Raw genomic sequence first — 13,576 nt, 5'->3', positions numbered from 1 at the left:
CCAGGCCTACTGGGAATTCATAGACAAAGACAAATGCATCTTAGGCATCAACAATAAGGACATTTTAGCACAAGTGACAGATGTAAAGAATGATACAATAGTATTTGCTGATAGATTACTACATGACACGCAAGCGAGAGATGATTATCAAGAATGTCTTGAATTATAATTAATATTTCTTGGTAAAGCTCCTCCACATGGTATCAAATTTGTAGCACCTGGGGCTATGCATCATGCTGGATGGATGTCCAAAATTTTGTATTGTTTCAAAATATGGATGTTTAGCTGTCAATTTACCATCACGTCAATAGAAGAAAAGGGATTACAAAAAATATGCATATTTGTTGTACTTGTGTATTTAAAGGCTTGGATGACTGCTTCTATGCCACAAAATGCACCGTATAACGATTTTAATGAAATCTTTATTGAAGTATAAAATTATTGATGAAGACATAAGCAAAACTGCAACGCAGAAATTTGCCAATCACCTGTGGTATTTGTCAGAAGAGATCGTGGCATTAGCCCTTTTTGCCAATCAAGTGCCACACAGCATTAAAAGACAGATGGTGAAGGCAATGAATGAAGTAAACGAGAAAAATAATGTGGTGGAGTGCCCTAAGATTTTGCTAAAACATTTTCTGGATATGAAATTTGAAAAACTTGTGACAAAGGGGTCAATTTCATTTTTCCAAAGCATGGGTTTACCTGATACCTTCATTGTAGATCCAGAAATCTGGGAGCTTCAGGAGGATTTTAAGAAAGTATAAAGGATTATTTAAGAAATTTCAGTGGTTAATGATAATGCTGAAAGGGGTATAGCCCTTATAAAAGAGTTTAATGCAACAATGACACACAATGAAGAACAATTCCAATTTTTGTTGCAAGTTGTCACAGAACATTGACGAGCTTATCCTGGATGTAAAAAGCAGAGTTTGTAATGTGTACTAAGGAAAGCCATATACATAACTGTTGAAATATTATTATGTAACTATTTTTAACTTAAAAAATGCTGGCATTTTTAATTAAATAATTTATATACTTTTCCTAGCATCAATTTTATTTCAATTTGCATTTACGGCATAAAATGGTAAAATGCGAAACTTTGAGGCTGTTGAGCTACCTCTAAATATTAAAATTATGAACTCAAACTTCACAATAATTATTTTTTATTCAGATGGAAATAAATGAGGGGGTAGGACCAATAAAAATCAGGAATTTTTTTAAAAGGGCCTTTTTTGGACCACCCTAATCTACACATCCCTCAACTCCAGATTCCTTATGAATTTCATAGCAAACTTGAGTGAACATTATTTTCTCCCCTAACCTTTATTTTTCATGAGACAAACAGTCTAAAGAGGAAACAAAATGTACGAATGTCTCGAAAAAAAGTTCGATATATAATAGAGATTTTTTTGATATATAGAAACAATTTTTCTATGTAATGAACATAGAAATTTGCTGGGATTTTGCTACATAGAAAATTTTGATATATGGAGGTTCGACTGTACAATATATCAACAGTCCAGATATGACACCCAGAGACTACTCTTTTATTTGTTATGGACTCATTAGTCTGGGATAGTCAATAACCGAGCTGGAGCCAGATGTTCTTTCTTTGAAACTAATTTTGCACACCAATGTGTCTGCGAGCAATGGTGCTGTTCAACTCCAAAATGAAGGTAAAAAAGGGCGGTAACTTACTGCTTATTATCTAAGCTTTTACCTACCTTTTGAGCTAAACCACACTATTACTTACGGTTTCTCGCCGGTGTGCTAAATTAATTCTAACTACCAGTTTGTAAACTCAGCGTCAACGAGAAAACATCTGGCTCCCGCTTGATTATTATCAGTTCCAGACTGACCTGTTTCATAACAAGGACGAAACTGCAGTCTCTGGATGTCATAAATGATCTGTCAGTATTTTCTAGTTTAACATGTTACAAAGCAACATATTACAGTCGAACCCTGCTATAGCGAACCCGGGATATAGCACCCCCCCCCCCCGTTTGTAGCGAATCTTTTAAATGGTTCTAACTGAACTCCTATGTCATTAATGCAATTTCAGGCGCTTGTAACAATCTTCAAATGATAGAGAATCAATCGACTATAGCGATCCAGAATTTTCTAGTTTTTCAGCATTTGGAGAAAAGAGTGAGAAACAGATCCCTATCATTTGTAAACAAGCCTGGTCTCTAAAAAGTGGATTTACTTTAAAAAAAATTTATTTGACAGAATTTTTGACTTTGAACATGTACAAGGAGCTTTTCGGGTTTATGAGCTTCAGTATTTTCAGATGAATTCAAAAACCTTTCAAGAGGACATATTTTCTGATACTGATGAAGAAACAGAAGATACAGTGGAACCTCCATATATCGAACTTCCACATATCGAAATTTTCTACATATCGAAATCCCAGCAAATTTCTATGTTCATTACATAGAAAACTTGTTTCTATATATCGAAAAAAATCTCTATATATCGAAATGTTTTTTGAGACATTCGTAGATTTTTTTTTTCCCTATTAGACTGTTTGTCTCATGAAAAATGAAGGTTAGGAGAGAAAATTATGTTCACTAAAGGTTGCTATGAAACTCATAACGAATCTGGATTGAGGGGTGTGTAGATAGGTCGTTGTTTCGTTCTGGAGTTCTTAAGTTCCCTCAAGTTTATTTTAAATCTTAGTTGTAACCAGTGACGCTGTAAAATCAGTTTCAAGTTATCCCTTTTGTCTCTTAATTATCATTCCTAGTCTTTGTAGCTTCAGTAAAAATCATTCAAGTTAAGTATTGATTTTCTATTTTTCTCTCGATTATATTGTCAAAACGAAAATCCCTTAATGTTGTGGATCAAGTTGAATTGTCGAAGAGTAAATGTGTATAAGGCGCAAAAATGTAATTTCTGTTAATTTAATTATTAACCTTCATTTAATCCGATGCTCATATAAATTAGAAATTGGGTTTCATGCACGAAAATAAACTGTAATTTTAATATTTTAAGGGATTTTTATGATAAAATAAGTGTTTCTATGTATCGAAATTTCTATAAATCGAACTTTTTTCTGGCAATTTGCTACTTTGATATATGGAGGTCCGACTGTATATTAGTCCTGTGGCTTCAATTTCAGCTCCAAAGTCTTTTTTTTTTTTTTTTGCAACTGAAACTATAGATCAACACGTTGTGGATTTGTTTGCAATAGTTGACTGAAAAAAACCCTCTCGAAATGCATATAAAATCCAATAGCTTACTACCGAAAGTAACATTCTTCTCCCATGCTACATATAGTTTTTTTAAAAGTAAATTTTTATAATTAACTTATTGAGTGCAACAATAATTAAAACATTACACTGAAGCACCCAAATTACTTATAGCAATTATGTGCTATTAAGATGTTCATTATGGAAGTATCTTGGTAAATTCAGGCTTTGTTTTCATTAATTGAAAAATCGGATGTAGCGAACCCTCTGCTATAGTGATCTCTCAAGTCGGTCACTTGAGGGTTCGTTATAGCGAGGTTTGACTGTATTAAGAAAACTTAAAGCAGCACGCCTAGATTTAAAACTATCTTAACAATGCTCATTAAAAATTAAAAAGCAAAATACAATTTGTATAACCCCCCTTTTTTTAAACTGTTCAAAAGTAATGATACTTATTCTTTTTCCACATTATTTAAAATAAACTTTTCAATGTTTATGCTTGAAACAGGTACATCAGCGTTTCCTATCAGATCATTTTTGGAAACATGGAAATTAACACATAAATGAAAGTTCAATGACAAATTTTTATATTATTTTGTCTCTTGCTCCAAGACAGAGAAGAGTTCACCTACCATTTGTACTGGTTATCTCCAAATTTTAAATTTTGCCACTTACGTCCCTTTGCTTCTCACTGCCTAATACATAGTTTTGCTTCCTCTCTCTACTTCAAAGCAAAGCTTGCATCTTTTGCATTGAAGTACTTGAAGCCCCTGAAACTGATGTTTGCTTTGTAGTTTGCATATTAGTGAAAAAAGCTGCAAGGGAAGGTTCAAATTGCTTCCAGCTTTATGTCATGAATGGGTTAAATAGACCCTTTTCCTCCTTGATACAAACTTATAATTACAAATAAAATTTTTACACTTGTGTAATTAATTAAAATGGTTAAAGTATCATACAAAAGGGAGGACCAGCAACAGCTAAGCTGTTGCTAGTCAATTTATTCATCCCCAGTAAAGATAAATGTCCCTCTTAAAGCTGTCTACTCCCTTGCTCGTTACAGCTTCTGATTTGAAATATATCTTCCTAAAAAGAAAAAAAAAGATACTTGTCTATTCTTGCAATTTTCTTGCTGATAATTGTTCATTTTTATTGTGTGTGTGTTTTTCCCCTATTTCAATGAACTACAGTAAAACTCCAATAATCCAAATAAATTTGGACGCAACCTTATTTGCAGGATAAAAATTATTTGAATAGTTGGATTTTCTGACAAGAGGTTCATTTATTCAATTATGTTGAAAATGAGATATTTATTAAGAAATTTTTTTCAAGTAGAAATGCAACACTTTCCATGCTGAATGAACTTACAAGCACTGTACTAATATATACACAATAATACACAAGTACAGTATGTACTAATGTATAATATTTTGTTCTGTAAATGAAAGCCATTGCTTGCTAAATATATTTTAATCAAAGTAATCTGTTTGACTAGCTTTATAGAGGGAAGTACGTATAATAGCATACATAGACAGAATCATTATAAAGCCAAAACGCACTGAGATTCGCTATAATTTTTTTCTCTGAAATTCTGAAAGCAATTTCAAACATTGCAGATCAGATATTTGGAGTTCTACTGTAATATTTTTTCAGAGCTTTTTTTCAATGTTAAATTTTTTTCACTTTCTTGTGGTATGTGACTTAACATCAGTTTTTATCTCTTTTACAAACAGTATATAGACATTTTTTATTGTCAAAACTAATTCATATTATGCACACATTATCAACGCAAGAACTCTCTCCATTTAATTCAAATAAACACTTAAAAAAGTGTTGGGAACTTCTCATAACAAAATTGAAGTACAGGGTTAGCATAAAAGAACATCCCAGTCTTAAAAATTTATATTTCATAAACTATTACACTTAGCACTATAAATGATACATAAAAATGAAGATAAACTGAAAGTTTTTTTTTTTTTTTGCTCACAAATGTTCGTTGTGTGCGTCTTTTGCAACGCGACACACATCTACAACATACATTTTGGAATATTTCACTGTCAATTTTTCATAATGCTACACATATGCAATATTTCAGCTCTTGCAAAGTTGTAGACAATGGTGGTGTATAAACAGTCTTTGAAGAAAACTCATTAAAAAAATCACACAGGGTTAGGTTTGGGGATATGGCTGGCCAACGCATAAAGGGTAGATCATTATCAACACGGCCAATCCAGCGATGCCGAATGTCAGAGGCGCAGCGAAGGGTAAAACGCCCTCCAGAGGTCTTGGTTTTAACATTGTTGCCAATCCTAATACAGTAGTTAATACACATGTAAGAACTGACTGCAGTAGTGCGGAATGTGCATGTTTAAGTAGTTACGTACCTTAAAAAAAAACTTTCACAGGTTATCTTTATTTTTATGTAATACTTATAGTGGTAAGTGTACTTACTACAGCGGTTCCCAACCTTTTCCCCCCTTGTGAACCCCTTTCAAAATTCGAGAGAAGTTCATGAACCGTTTGCTAGCAAGTCATAATGTAACAAGCAAAAAAAAAAAAAAAACAGTCAACCACTCATACAAGAATACACAATAAATTTTGAGGGATTTTCAAAGTTTGATGTTGCTCAATCGTTCATAACAAGAACTAAAACATAATTGCAAAACATAGTACTAACGTTGCTACAAAGTACAATTCTCCTTGTAATGACACAATTCTTTAAATGTGCGATATGTCAGCCATTATGCTAATATTTTCATTCAAAGAGTACATCGAATGTGAAAGACGCAAACAAGTAAATAATGAACAAAAAAACTATTCGAAACGAAGAGTACATCTCAATTAAGCACGTTAAAATTCTGCCAGTACCGGATGTACAGTTTTTCAAAACTGGGGCAAAATCTTAAAACTTCCGCTCTTACCCATATTCTTTCCAGTTTTCCTAGTTGGAAAGAAAAAAAACACAGAAATAGGGTGGATTTATCGCTTCCAGAAAGTTGCCATCTGCCGGCTTCCTCCCCCCCCCCCTAGATCCGATATTGAATTCCGCCATTACAACATTTTTTCCATGAACCCCCTTTATATCTTTCGTGAACCCCCCAGGGGTTTTCGAACCACCGGTTGAGAACCGATGGTGTAATAGTTTTTGAAATATAAATTTTAAAACGGCGATATTCTTTTATGCTAACCCTGTGTAATAAAGAACAAAGTTTTAAACTTTTATAATTTCTATGTTTTAATTATTGCAAACTTGCTTATTTCTCTTTCACATCTTTTTAGATATTTGGATTTGTGTTCTCATTGGTGTTGTGCTGCGCTGTATCTGGAAGGGACTACTAACGTGTGGGAAAAAGCACAAACTGTGGAGTGTAAATATTTTGAATACAAATCAAATTTTCAGTACTTTCCATTCAGGGTTGATTGAGCCAAGAGGATTCTAACCAAATGTTCTTTCTCATGTATGCATTAATAGAATGCTTGCTTTTAAACCTCAAATACATTTTATTCTGTGTAAGACTGCTATTTTCTGTGAAGTAACAATTTTTTCTGTGACAAATTTTAAGACTTCTGCAGAAGACTGATTTTTTTAGCTTTTAATTGTATTTTAATGTTTACTTAAATGGTTTATTTTTTTTAGCTTAGTGAATGTTAAGCCTATTTAGTTATTTGTTTATTATGGCAGTTAATTCTATACAGATCTTCATTTCAAGAAAAATCTTCAAGGTGACCAAATATATATATTCTTCAAATGTAAGAACCAAATCTCTTATTTTCATAAATGTTAAGCAATGAAAAGAGTTTATTCGAGAAAATATAACAGCAAATAATGTACACGAAATATAAAAGGAAATTTATTGCTGTATTGCATTTGTGACCGATTCTCTTGGAAATTTGAAAATCCAAGAAAGATTGCATTTCTATGCGTAAATCAGCAAAAAGGTTTTCAGTTGAATTGTTGTAGAAATGTTAATATGGTAATATTTTAAAACATTAGTTGCAGTTGGAAAATCGGTATAAATTAAGTCTGGAATGTATATGTCCCAAGTTAATAATTGAGGTAAAAGAACCAAATTTAACAAAAAAGGTACGAAAAAAGATAGAAAAATGAATCTCATATTTTTTTTCTTGAAATAATTCATTCAGTTCAAATAATAACACTAAGTAATTGTAAAATATGAAAAAACAAAAGAGAATATTTTCATATTATATGCATTTTCCCCCCAGGCATAGTAATTCATGACATCATCAATATTTTTAAAAGAGCAATTTGTGGAGAATCTCAAAATAGGGAACAAATTTGTTGGAGCCCAGTAAAACCATCGCCTCACAGTTTTCTATGCATTTTTAGTTCTCGTGAAGCAGAAACTAAATTATCGTGATTGAATTATTCAAGATCTCATTTTGATTTTTATTCTATTTCCATGTCAACAAAAAATTCACATATGTGAGACGTGCCTTATGTCAATTCAAATTTTGCGTCAATGCTTCTTGCTGTGTGCTAGCTTTTTTTTTTTTTGCTTCTGTGTTACTGAATTTCAGTCATTAAATACCCGGGAAAAGAAAACTTATCCAAAGTCAATTTACTGCATCCCATTGTAAAATTTCTACTTGTTAAGGAGTCTGAAATAGGTTTATTATGGCTTGTGAAACTTTTTTTTTCTTTTCATTATAAATATATATACATATTAACCCAATAATTTGTACAATTTTTAAGGTTTCAAAAAGTATCCTTTTTAAATACATTATGTTGAGTTTAAAAATACTTAAGTAAAAATCTTAAATATTTACAAAAATACAAAAAATATATATTAAATTTGAATTTATTATGTAATTATGATATAGAAAGTTACCAATGATTCATGACTTTTCGATTAGTTTCTGTGGGAAATTTCTGAAACTCAGTACTGAAAAGAAATAATATTGTCAGCTATATGTGTTCATGTTGAAACGTCATGCTAAAATTATTCATCAAGTGCAGCATATGTTGAAGTTCTGTTGTATATTCATTTTATTTTCTTTTATAAATAAAATAATGTATGGTATGAGTCTTTTTCTTCTTTACAATGCAAAACAGAGATATTGAATTGAAAATGTGATTTAGATGTCTAAATAGAAACTTTTTTTCAGCTACTTTTTTTTTGGTCGTTCTTTCATGTTTAATCCCAGGGTCCTGTCTTACTAACATCCAGTTTGTCTCATCTTCCTCGATATTTGCGCTCCATATCTTTAATATCTTGGTAGAATCTCACTTTTTTCCTCATCCACGGATCCTAATTTTTCAGGGAAAATGTCTACACGAAGAAAATATACTCTAATGGAGTTCTAATGAATTAATCCAACGCTTGAGATTTGCCCAGCATGTGCATTATAATTCATTCTAAGTCAGGATCCCTGCAATTACCAAGAAATTTATGGAGCGACATCTTTGAAGGCAAAACAAACGTATATCTCTTTTACTGTCATGGTAGTTTCAAATGCTTTGTCCCTCATAAGCTTGTGGATAAATGAACCAACAAAAATTTCCTCTATCAACTTGACTTTAGATAAGCTAGCATACTTCTTCCACAGGGCCATGGGTATTTGAGGCAGTCATCTTTTAGTGCATTCTTGACAGATTGCTTCATTAAGCCTAGTTTTATATGTAGTGGTAGTAACAATACTTTTTCTGGCTCAACTAAGCTTTTTCGAATCACATTCTTGGTGCCTGGTTCCAGATTTTGTTAACTAAGCCATTCTTTTTGGACCTAATATTGAGCATTATCTGCTGCCAACTCATTCACAAATGAAGCATGGGTACCTTGTGTACGCCATGCTGACAACCTTCAAATTCTAACTGTGATCAGCAAACTTGATTTTGTCGAGAACAAGAGCAAAGTTTTGCATGAGTGCTAAGGTAAGGACCTGCATTATGCTAAGGTTAAAGATTGTTGGTGGGTGGGGGGGGGGGGGGGGGGGGGGGGCACAATGTCTCTCTCTCTCTCTTTTTTTTTTTTTTTTTTGTAGGATGCAGGTATCACCAACGTAAAAGAGCGAAGATATTCAAGACCAAAGATAAAGGAAAAACGTTGCGAATGTACACAAAAACCATCAGAAAATTGAATTTTTAGTAAAAATGTGACGTGATGGAATTGTTTCGTTATTTTTTCCGAAATAATCTCTCAAAAATACATCAAGTTCAACTACTACTCATTGTGTATTTTTTTCATGGCAGGCCTGTATATTTTTAAAAAGAAAAAGAAAATCGCATTCTGAACAAAGTAATCAAAATGATAAATTTTTAAAATAAAGTCCAAAAATGCTTGATTTCAGATTTAAAAGATTTTCATCTTGTTTTAGTTTCTAAATTTAGCGAATATAGACAATTTTTTTAATTTTGCTATCACTTGCATTTAAATGTAACTAGTACTTTACTTTATAATGTAAAAACAATATGTTGATTTAAAAAAAACAAAACCTTTGAAAATCATAACAGTTTTTTGCTTCTTTTGTGCATGAAAATACACTGGAACTTGTGGTGACATTTAATAGTGCAAGATTGTCTTATTATAATACATCATGCCACCACAATTCTCATCAGTCTCACATAAAAAGTTTAAAAAAGATTTTACAATATCACATCTATGAAAGTGAATGAAATACAAAGTGCGATGAATTGAGCTTACTAAAAATGCTTTCTAACAATATGGATCATGCATCTCTCATCTTCATACTTCTTTGCAAAGGCACATAGCGAAAACCATTCCAAATATCTAAATAGAAACAAATATTGAAATTTAAGTATTATATATATATATATTTTAATATAAGTGCTTTCACTTGACCCACACTTGCTGAATAGATTTTTAAAGTATTTTAATCAGTTTATGCTTACATTTTGGGTAACTTTGAATCATGTGAGATAAATTGCACCACTTCACATTTTTAGTTTTACGTATATTTGACTTCAAAATAAATGTAACTGAAGAAAGCATAATGTTGCACTCAGGCCCAGATCTATAAATATTGCTGGGCCCCTATCTACCCATTGTACTGCTCCCCTACCCCCCTCTCCCTGCATATCCCAAAATACGAATTTTTAAATGAGTTTTTTTAACTACTTTAATATCCTATTTTTTCTTAAAATTCTTTTTCTCTCGTTTAATTTATCTGTTTAAGAGCTTTTAGGTAGTTAAATGAGTTTATACATTCAATGTTCATCCAGAAATCAGAGTCACACTGATACACAGACACTTAGGTACAATGCATGAACCTCCATCGTTTGATCAAGTTAAATTTTTGCTTTCACCTTTCAAATTTCTAGAACTGGCGTGACTCTCATTATAATGTTTTCAAAGTTTGAGGATTCGTAATGCCTTTTGTACACAAAACATTTTTTCTTTATATAGTTAAAAATTTTACTTGAAATTCATTTTTTAGAGGCTCCTAGTAAGTTATTTCTATAAAAGGAGGGAAAAAAAAGAAAAAGCTGCTGCTTTTATGCAATGTGTTGAGTTTCTATTTTTCCTTAAATGTTTACCAAAACATAATGAAAATATTTTGAAATTTGAGTATAGGTTCTTTTAATTTAGTTTTTATTTATTTATTCGGTTTCTTATTGGTACTTACTGGTGCTTGCTCTCTTTGGTGCTTATTGGCAGTAAAGGTAATTGGTACTAAGGGCCCCATGGGCCATGAACCCCTCAGTGCTGTGCCCCCCCCCCTTAAGTACACTGTTGGGTTTGCAGGTACGTAGATCCGGGCGGCTGCACTGTACTGATAAAGTTCGATCGGTTTTCTGTTTTTCAATTTATGAAGTAAGTTGACAACACTGTACACTGCATATCGTATTACAAAATAATTGGGATGTTAGCAGGGCCGGATTAACCATAGAGCAGAAGTAGCAAATGCTACGGGCCCCGCACTTCTGAGGGCCCCGCGCCATGAGAAAAAATTCCTGAAAAAAATTTACTTCCTGCACTTTAATCCGTTTAAATTTATCTCTATCTTTCTCTTTTTATTTAGATCTAGCTTTTCTAAATGCTCAGGTAAAGTAAAAATCTTATTTTTTCGTTGGATTGCTTTCCAAAAATTTCTCTCAATTGAAGTCTTAAAAACGCAATTTTAGTTGATCTTTCTCAGTGGAAGGAGAAAAAGAAAAGTTTCAAAACTGACCTAAAAATTACAATTTTAGGCAATGTTTGGAGAACGGAAAATTGGGTTTTCTCTAGATATTTTTTTTTTTTTTTTGCAAAATGAAGTCAATTTTAAGATAACTTAAGAAATTTAAGGGATTTAGGGTCCTAAAAATTTTAGCTATTCAAACTTTAAAAAAAAAGGAAAGAAAAGGTTGTTTAATAAGGGGTCTCCAATCTTTTTCACTCGCGGGCCACATTGCAAATTTTTGGAGGCGAGGCGGGCCAGTCCAACAATATTTTAGCTCAGATGATCTATTTACCACTGATCCCCCCACCTCCACCCATACATAGCGAATATATTTTTTTTTTAATTAAGCGCTCAGTGGTGGTTTTTGAAAATTTCTGGACTTACTTCTAAGTTGTATTTCCTTATACAAATTTACTACTGGCTAAATTAAATTACATTTTATGTGCCAATAAATCTCTAATAACTTTTTTTAAATTTAATTAATGACGATTAAACATTTGGAAATAAATAAGAACACAGCACGTGTAAAACGTTTAAAAACATTTAAAAAGTTAAACAATTAATTAGAAGATTGCATTTGTTTACCGCTAAAAATGTCAGTTCATTCAGAGACAAAATTCGTACTTCCGATAATTAAGAGAGATTTTAACTATTCGTCCGATAAAGAAAATCTATATTTAGATTCAACATAATTTTAAAAATGTCTGGTCACATTTGCAAGTGGATGCAAAAAGAGAAAACATAGCTTTGACATGAATTTTTTAGAAAGTCTTTTTCTGGTAGAGAACTGTAAAATGGAGCACATGTTTTCCCCGGGGTCAGGGAAAACTCAATGTCAGGGGACAAGCGGGAGAATGTGGCGCGTTTCCCATTTTCGAAATCTGTACACCATTTCTTTTAAAGCATTTTTAGTATTGATCATTTTATATTTAATTCAGTGTTGTATCTATTGTGAATTGGAGGGTTAATCAAAAATTAATCGTACCGAAAGCCAATGTAACCAAGTAACAATGCATTATATTTTCTCCTTCCTTAGTCTTTTTGTCTGTCAACTGCTGTCATTGATTTATCTACACAAAAAAGTTTAATTATCTTAATTTGAAAAAGGAACTCCTTATAAGGCTTCTAAATGCAGAATTTTCATACCTATTTTTCAAAATTTTCTCCGGGGGAGAAGCTCCTGGACCCCCGAAAATTTGGAGTCCAGGCTTGGGGATATTCCATACCCCACTTACAGGGAGACCCTTATATTGCTTTCTTGATATCATTATCCGTTTTAAGCTCAATCCAAAAACGGACAGCAGCCAACACATTAAAAATTTAAAAAAAAGTAAAAAACATGGCTTTAAACAAAACTAAAATCGCCAGCAACAGAAAAGTTGTTCGGATTACAAAACGGGGATTTTTAAAAATTTTTTTTAAAGACATGTAGTTTTCGAAAAAAACTTGTTCTATTCTTTTTTTTAATGAAAAAATCATTTGAAACTTATGGGGTTGGGAAAAATACAGCAAAAGGTTTTTGGGTAGGGCCGGCAAGAATATTTTTCCACATAAAACTTCTAGGGTCAGTCCGCCCCCGTCACCAGGAGTCGTTAAAAGTGAGTTTTTAGTATTGAAATATCGAAAATTTTTCGGGGTAAGCCCCTGGGACCCCCCTCCCCTCCCCTCCCTTTATATCGTCCAAAATTTGCGTTTTTGGAATTGAAACTTGAAAACGTGTAGTAACGGGAAGACGAGGGACAATCCAAGAGGGTCCTAACCTTCGTAAAGCTCTAAAATAATATCCACATTAATATATTCATGCGAAATAAGTGCACCGCCCATCTCCATGAAGAACTCTATAGTGTACTATATCATGCAAAAACGAGGGCCCCTAGGAAATATTTGCTACGGGCCCCGCGTTGGCTTAATCCGGCCCTGTGTATGGAAGCTACTCTTAAAGGCTGATTGGAAGTTGCTGTTAATATTCTATGCAAAATAATAAACTATAGATGATATTAAAAAAATAACAAATGGAAGTACTTAGTCTGCACATTCTGAGTCTGTATGCCATTCTGAAAGATTGCAATTTGCAAAGTATGAAGTCTTGCGTTTGATCTGTTGAGGACAAATCTCAAGACTGAGTAATCTTTAAAATAAATCAACAATAGGGAAGTTTTCAATTTTATTTTTATATGATAGAGCAACATGTATGAACATCATAGGTGAAAAAAATTTTGCGATACGATAAGTAGTTTTTTTTA

At 32.5% G+C, this 13,576-nt stretch overlaps 2 protein-coding genes across 3 annotated transcripts in view; one reads left to right on the top strand and one right to left on the bottom strand.

Annotated features, from left to right (window-relative positions):
- Positions 1-8,233, top strand: part of LOC129230638 (CD9 antigen-like) — a 100,094-nt gene extending 91,861 nt beyond the window's left edge. For both annotated transcript variants that reach the window (XM_054865053.1, XM_054865052.1), the window contains exon 7: positions 6,471-8,233. In XM_054865053.1, coding sequence (XP_054721028.1) covers positions 6,471-6,530 — 60 coding nt within the window. In that variant the 3' untranslated portion in view covers positions 6,531-8,233. The remainder of the gene's footprint in view (positions 1-6,470) is intronic.
- A 1,415-nt stretch (positions 8,234-9,648) lies between these two features.
- The window catches only part of LOC129230637 (CD151 antigen-like), a 59,230-nt gene continuing 55,302 nt past the window's right edge, over positions 9,649-13,576 (bottom strand). The window contains exon 8 of the mRNA XM_054865051.1: positions 9,649-9,940. Within this exon, the coding sequence (XP_054721026.1) occupies positions 9,896-9,940 (45 nt within the window). The 3' untranslated portion in view covers positions 9,649-9,895. The remainder of the gene's footprint in view (positions 9,941-13,576) is intronic.

This window comes from Uloborus diversus, chromosome 9 (assembly GCF_026930045.1).
Source record: "Uloborus diversus isolate 005 chromosome 9, Udiv.v.3.1, whole genome shotgun sequence".
Lineage (NCBI taxonomy): Eukaryota > Metazoa > Arthropoda > Arachnida > Araneae > Uloboridae > Uloborus > Uloborus diversus.
Note: the sequence above shows the minus strand (reverse complement) of the source record. Positions and strands in the feature narration are given on the sequence as shown.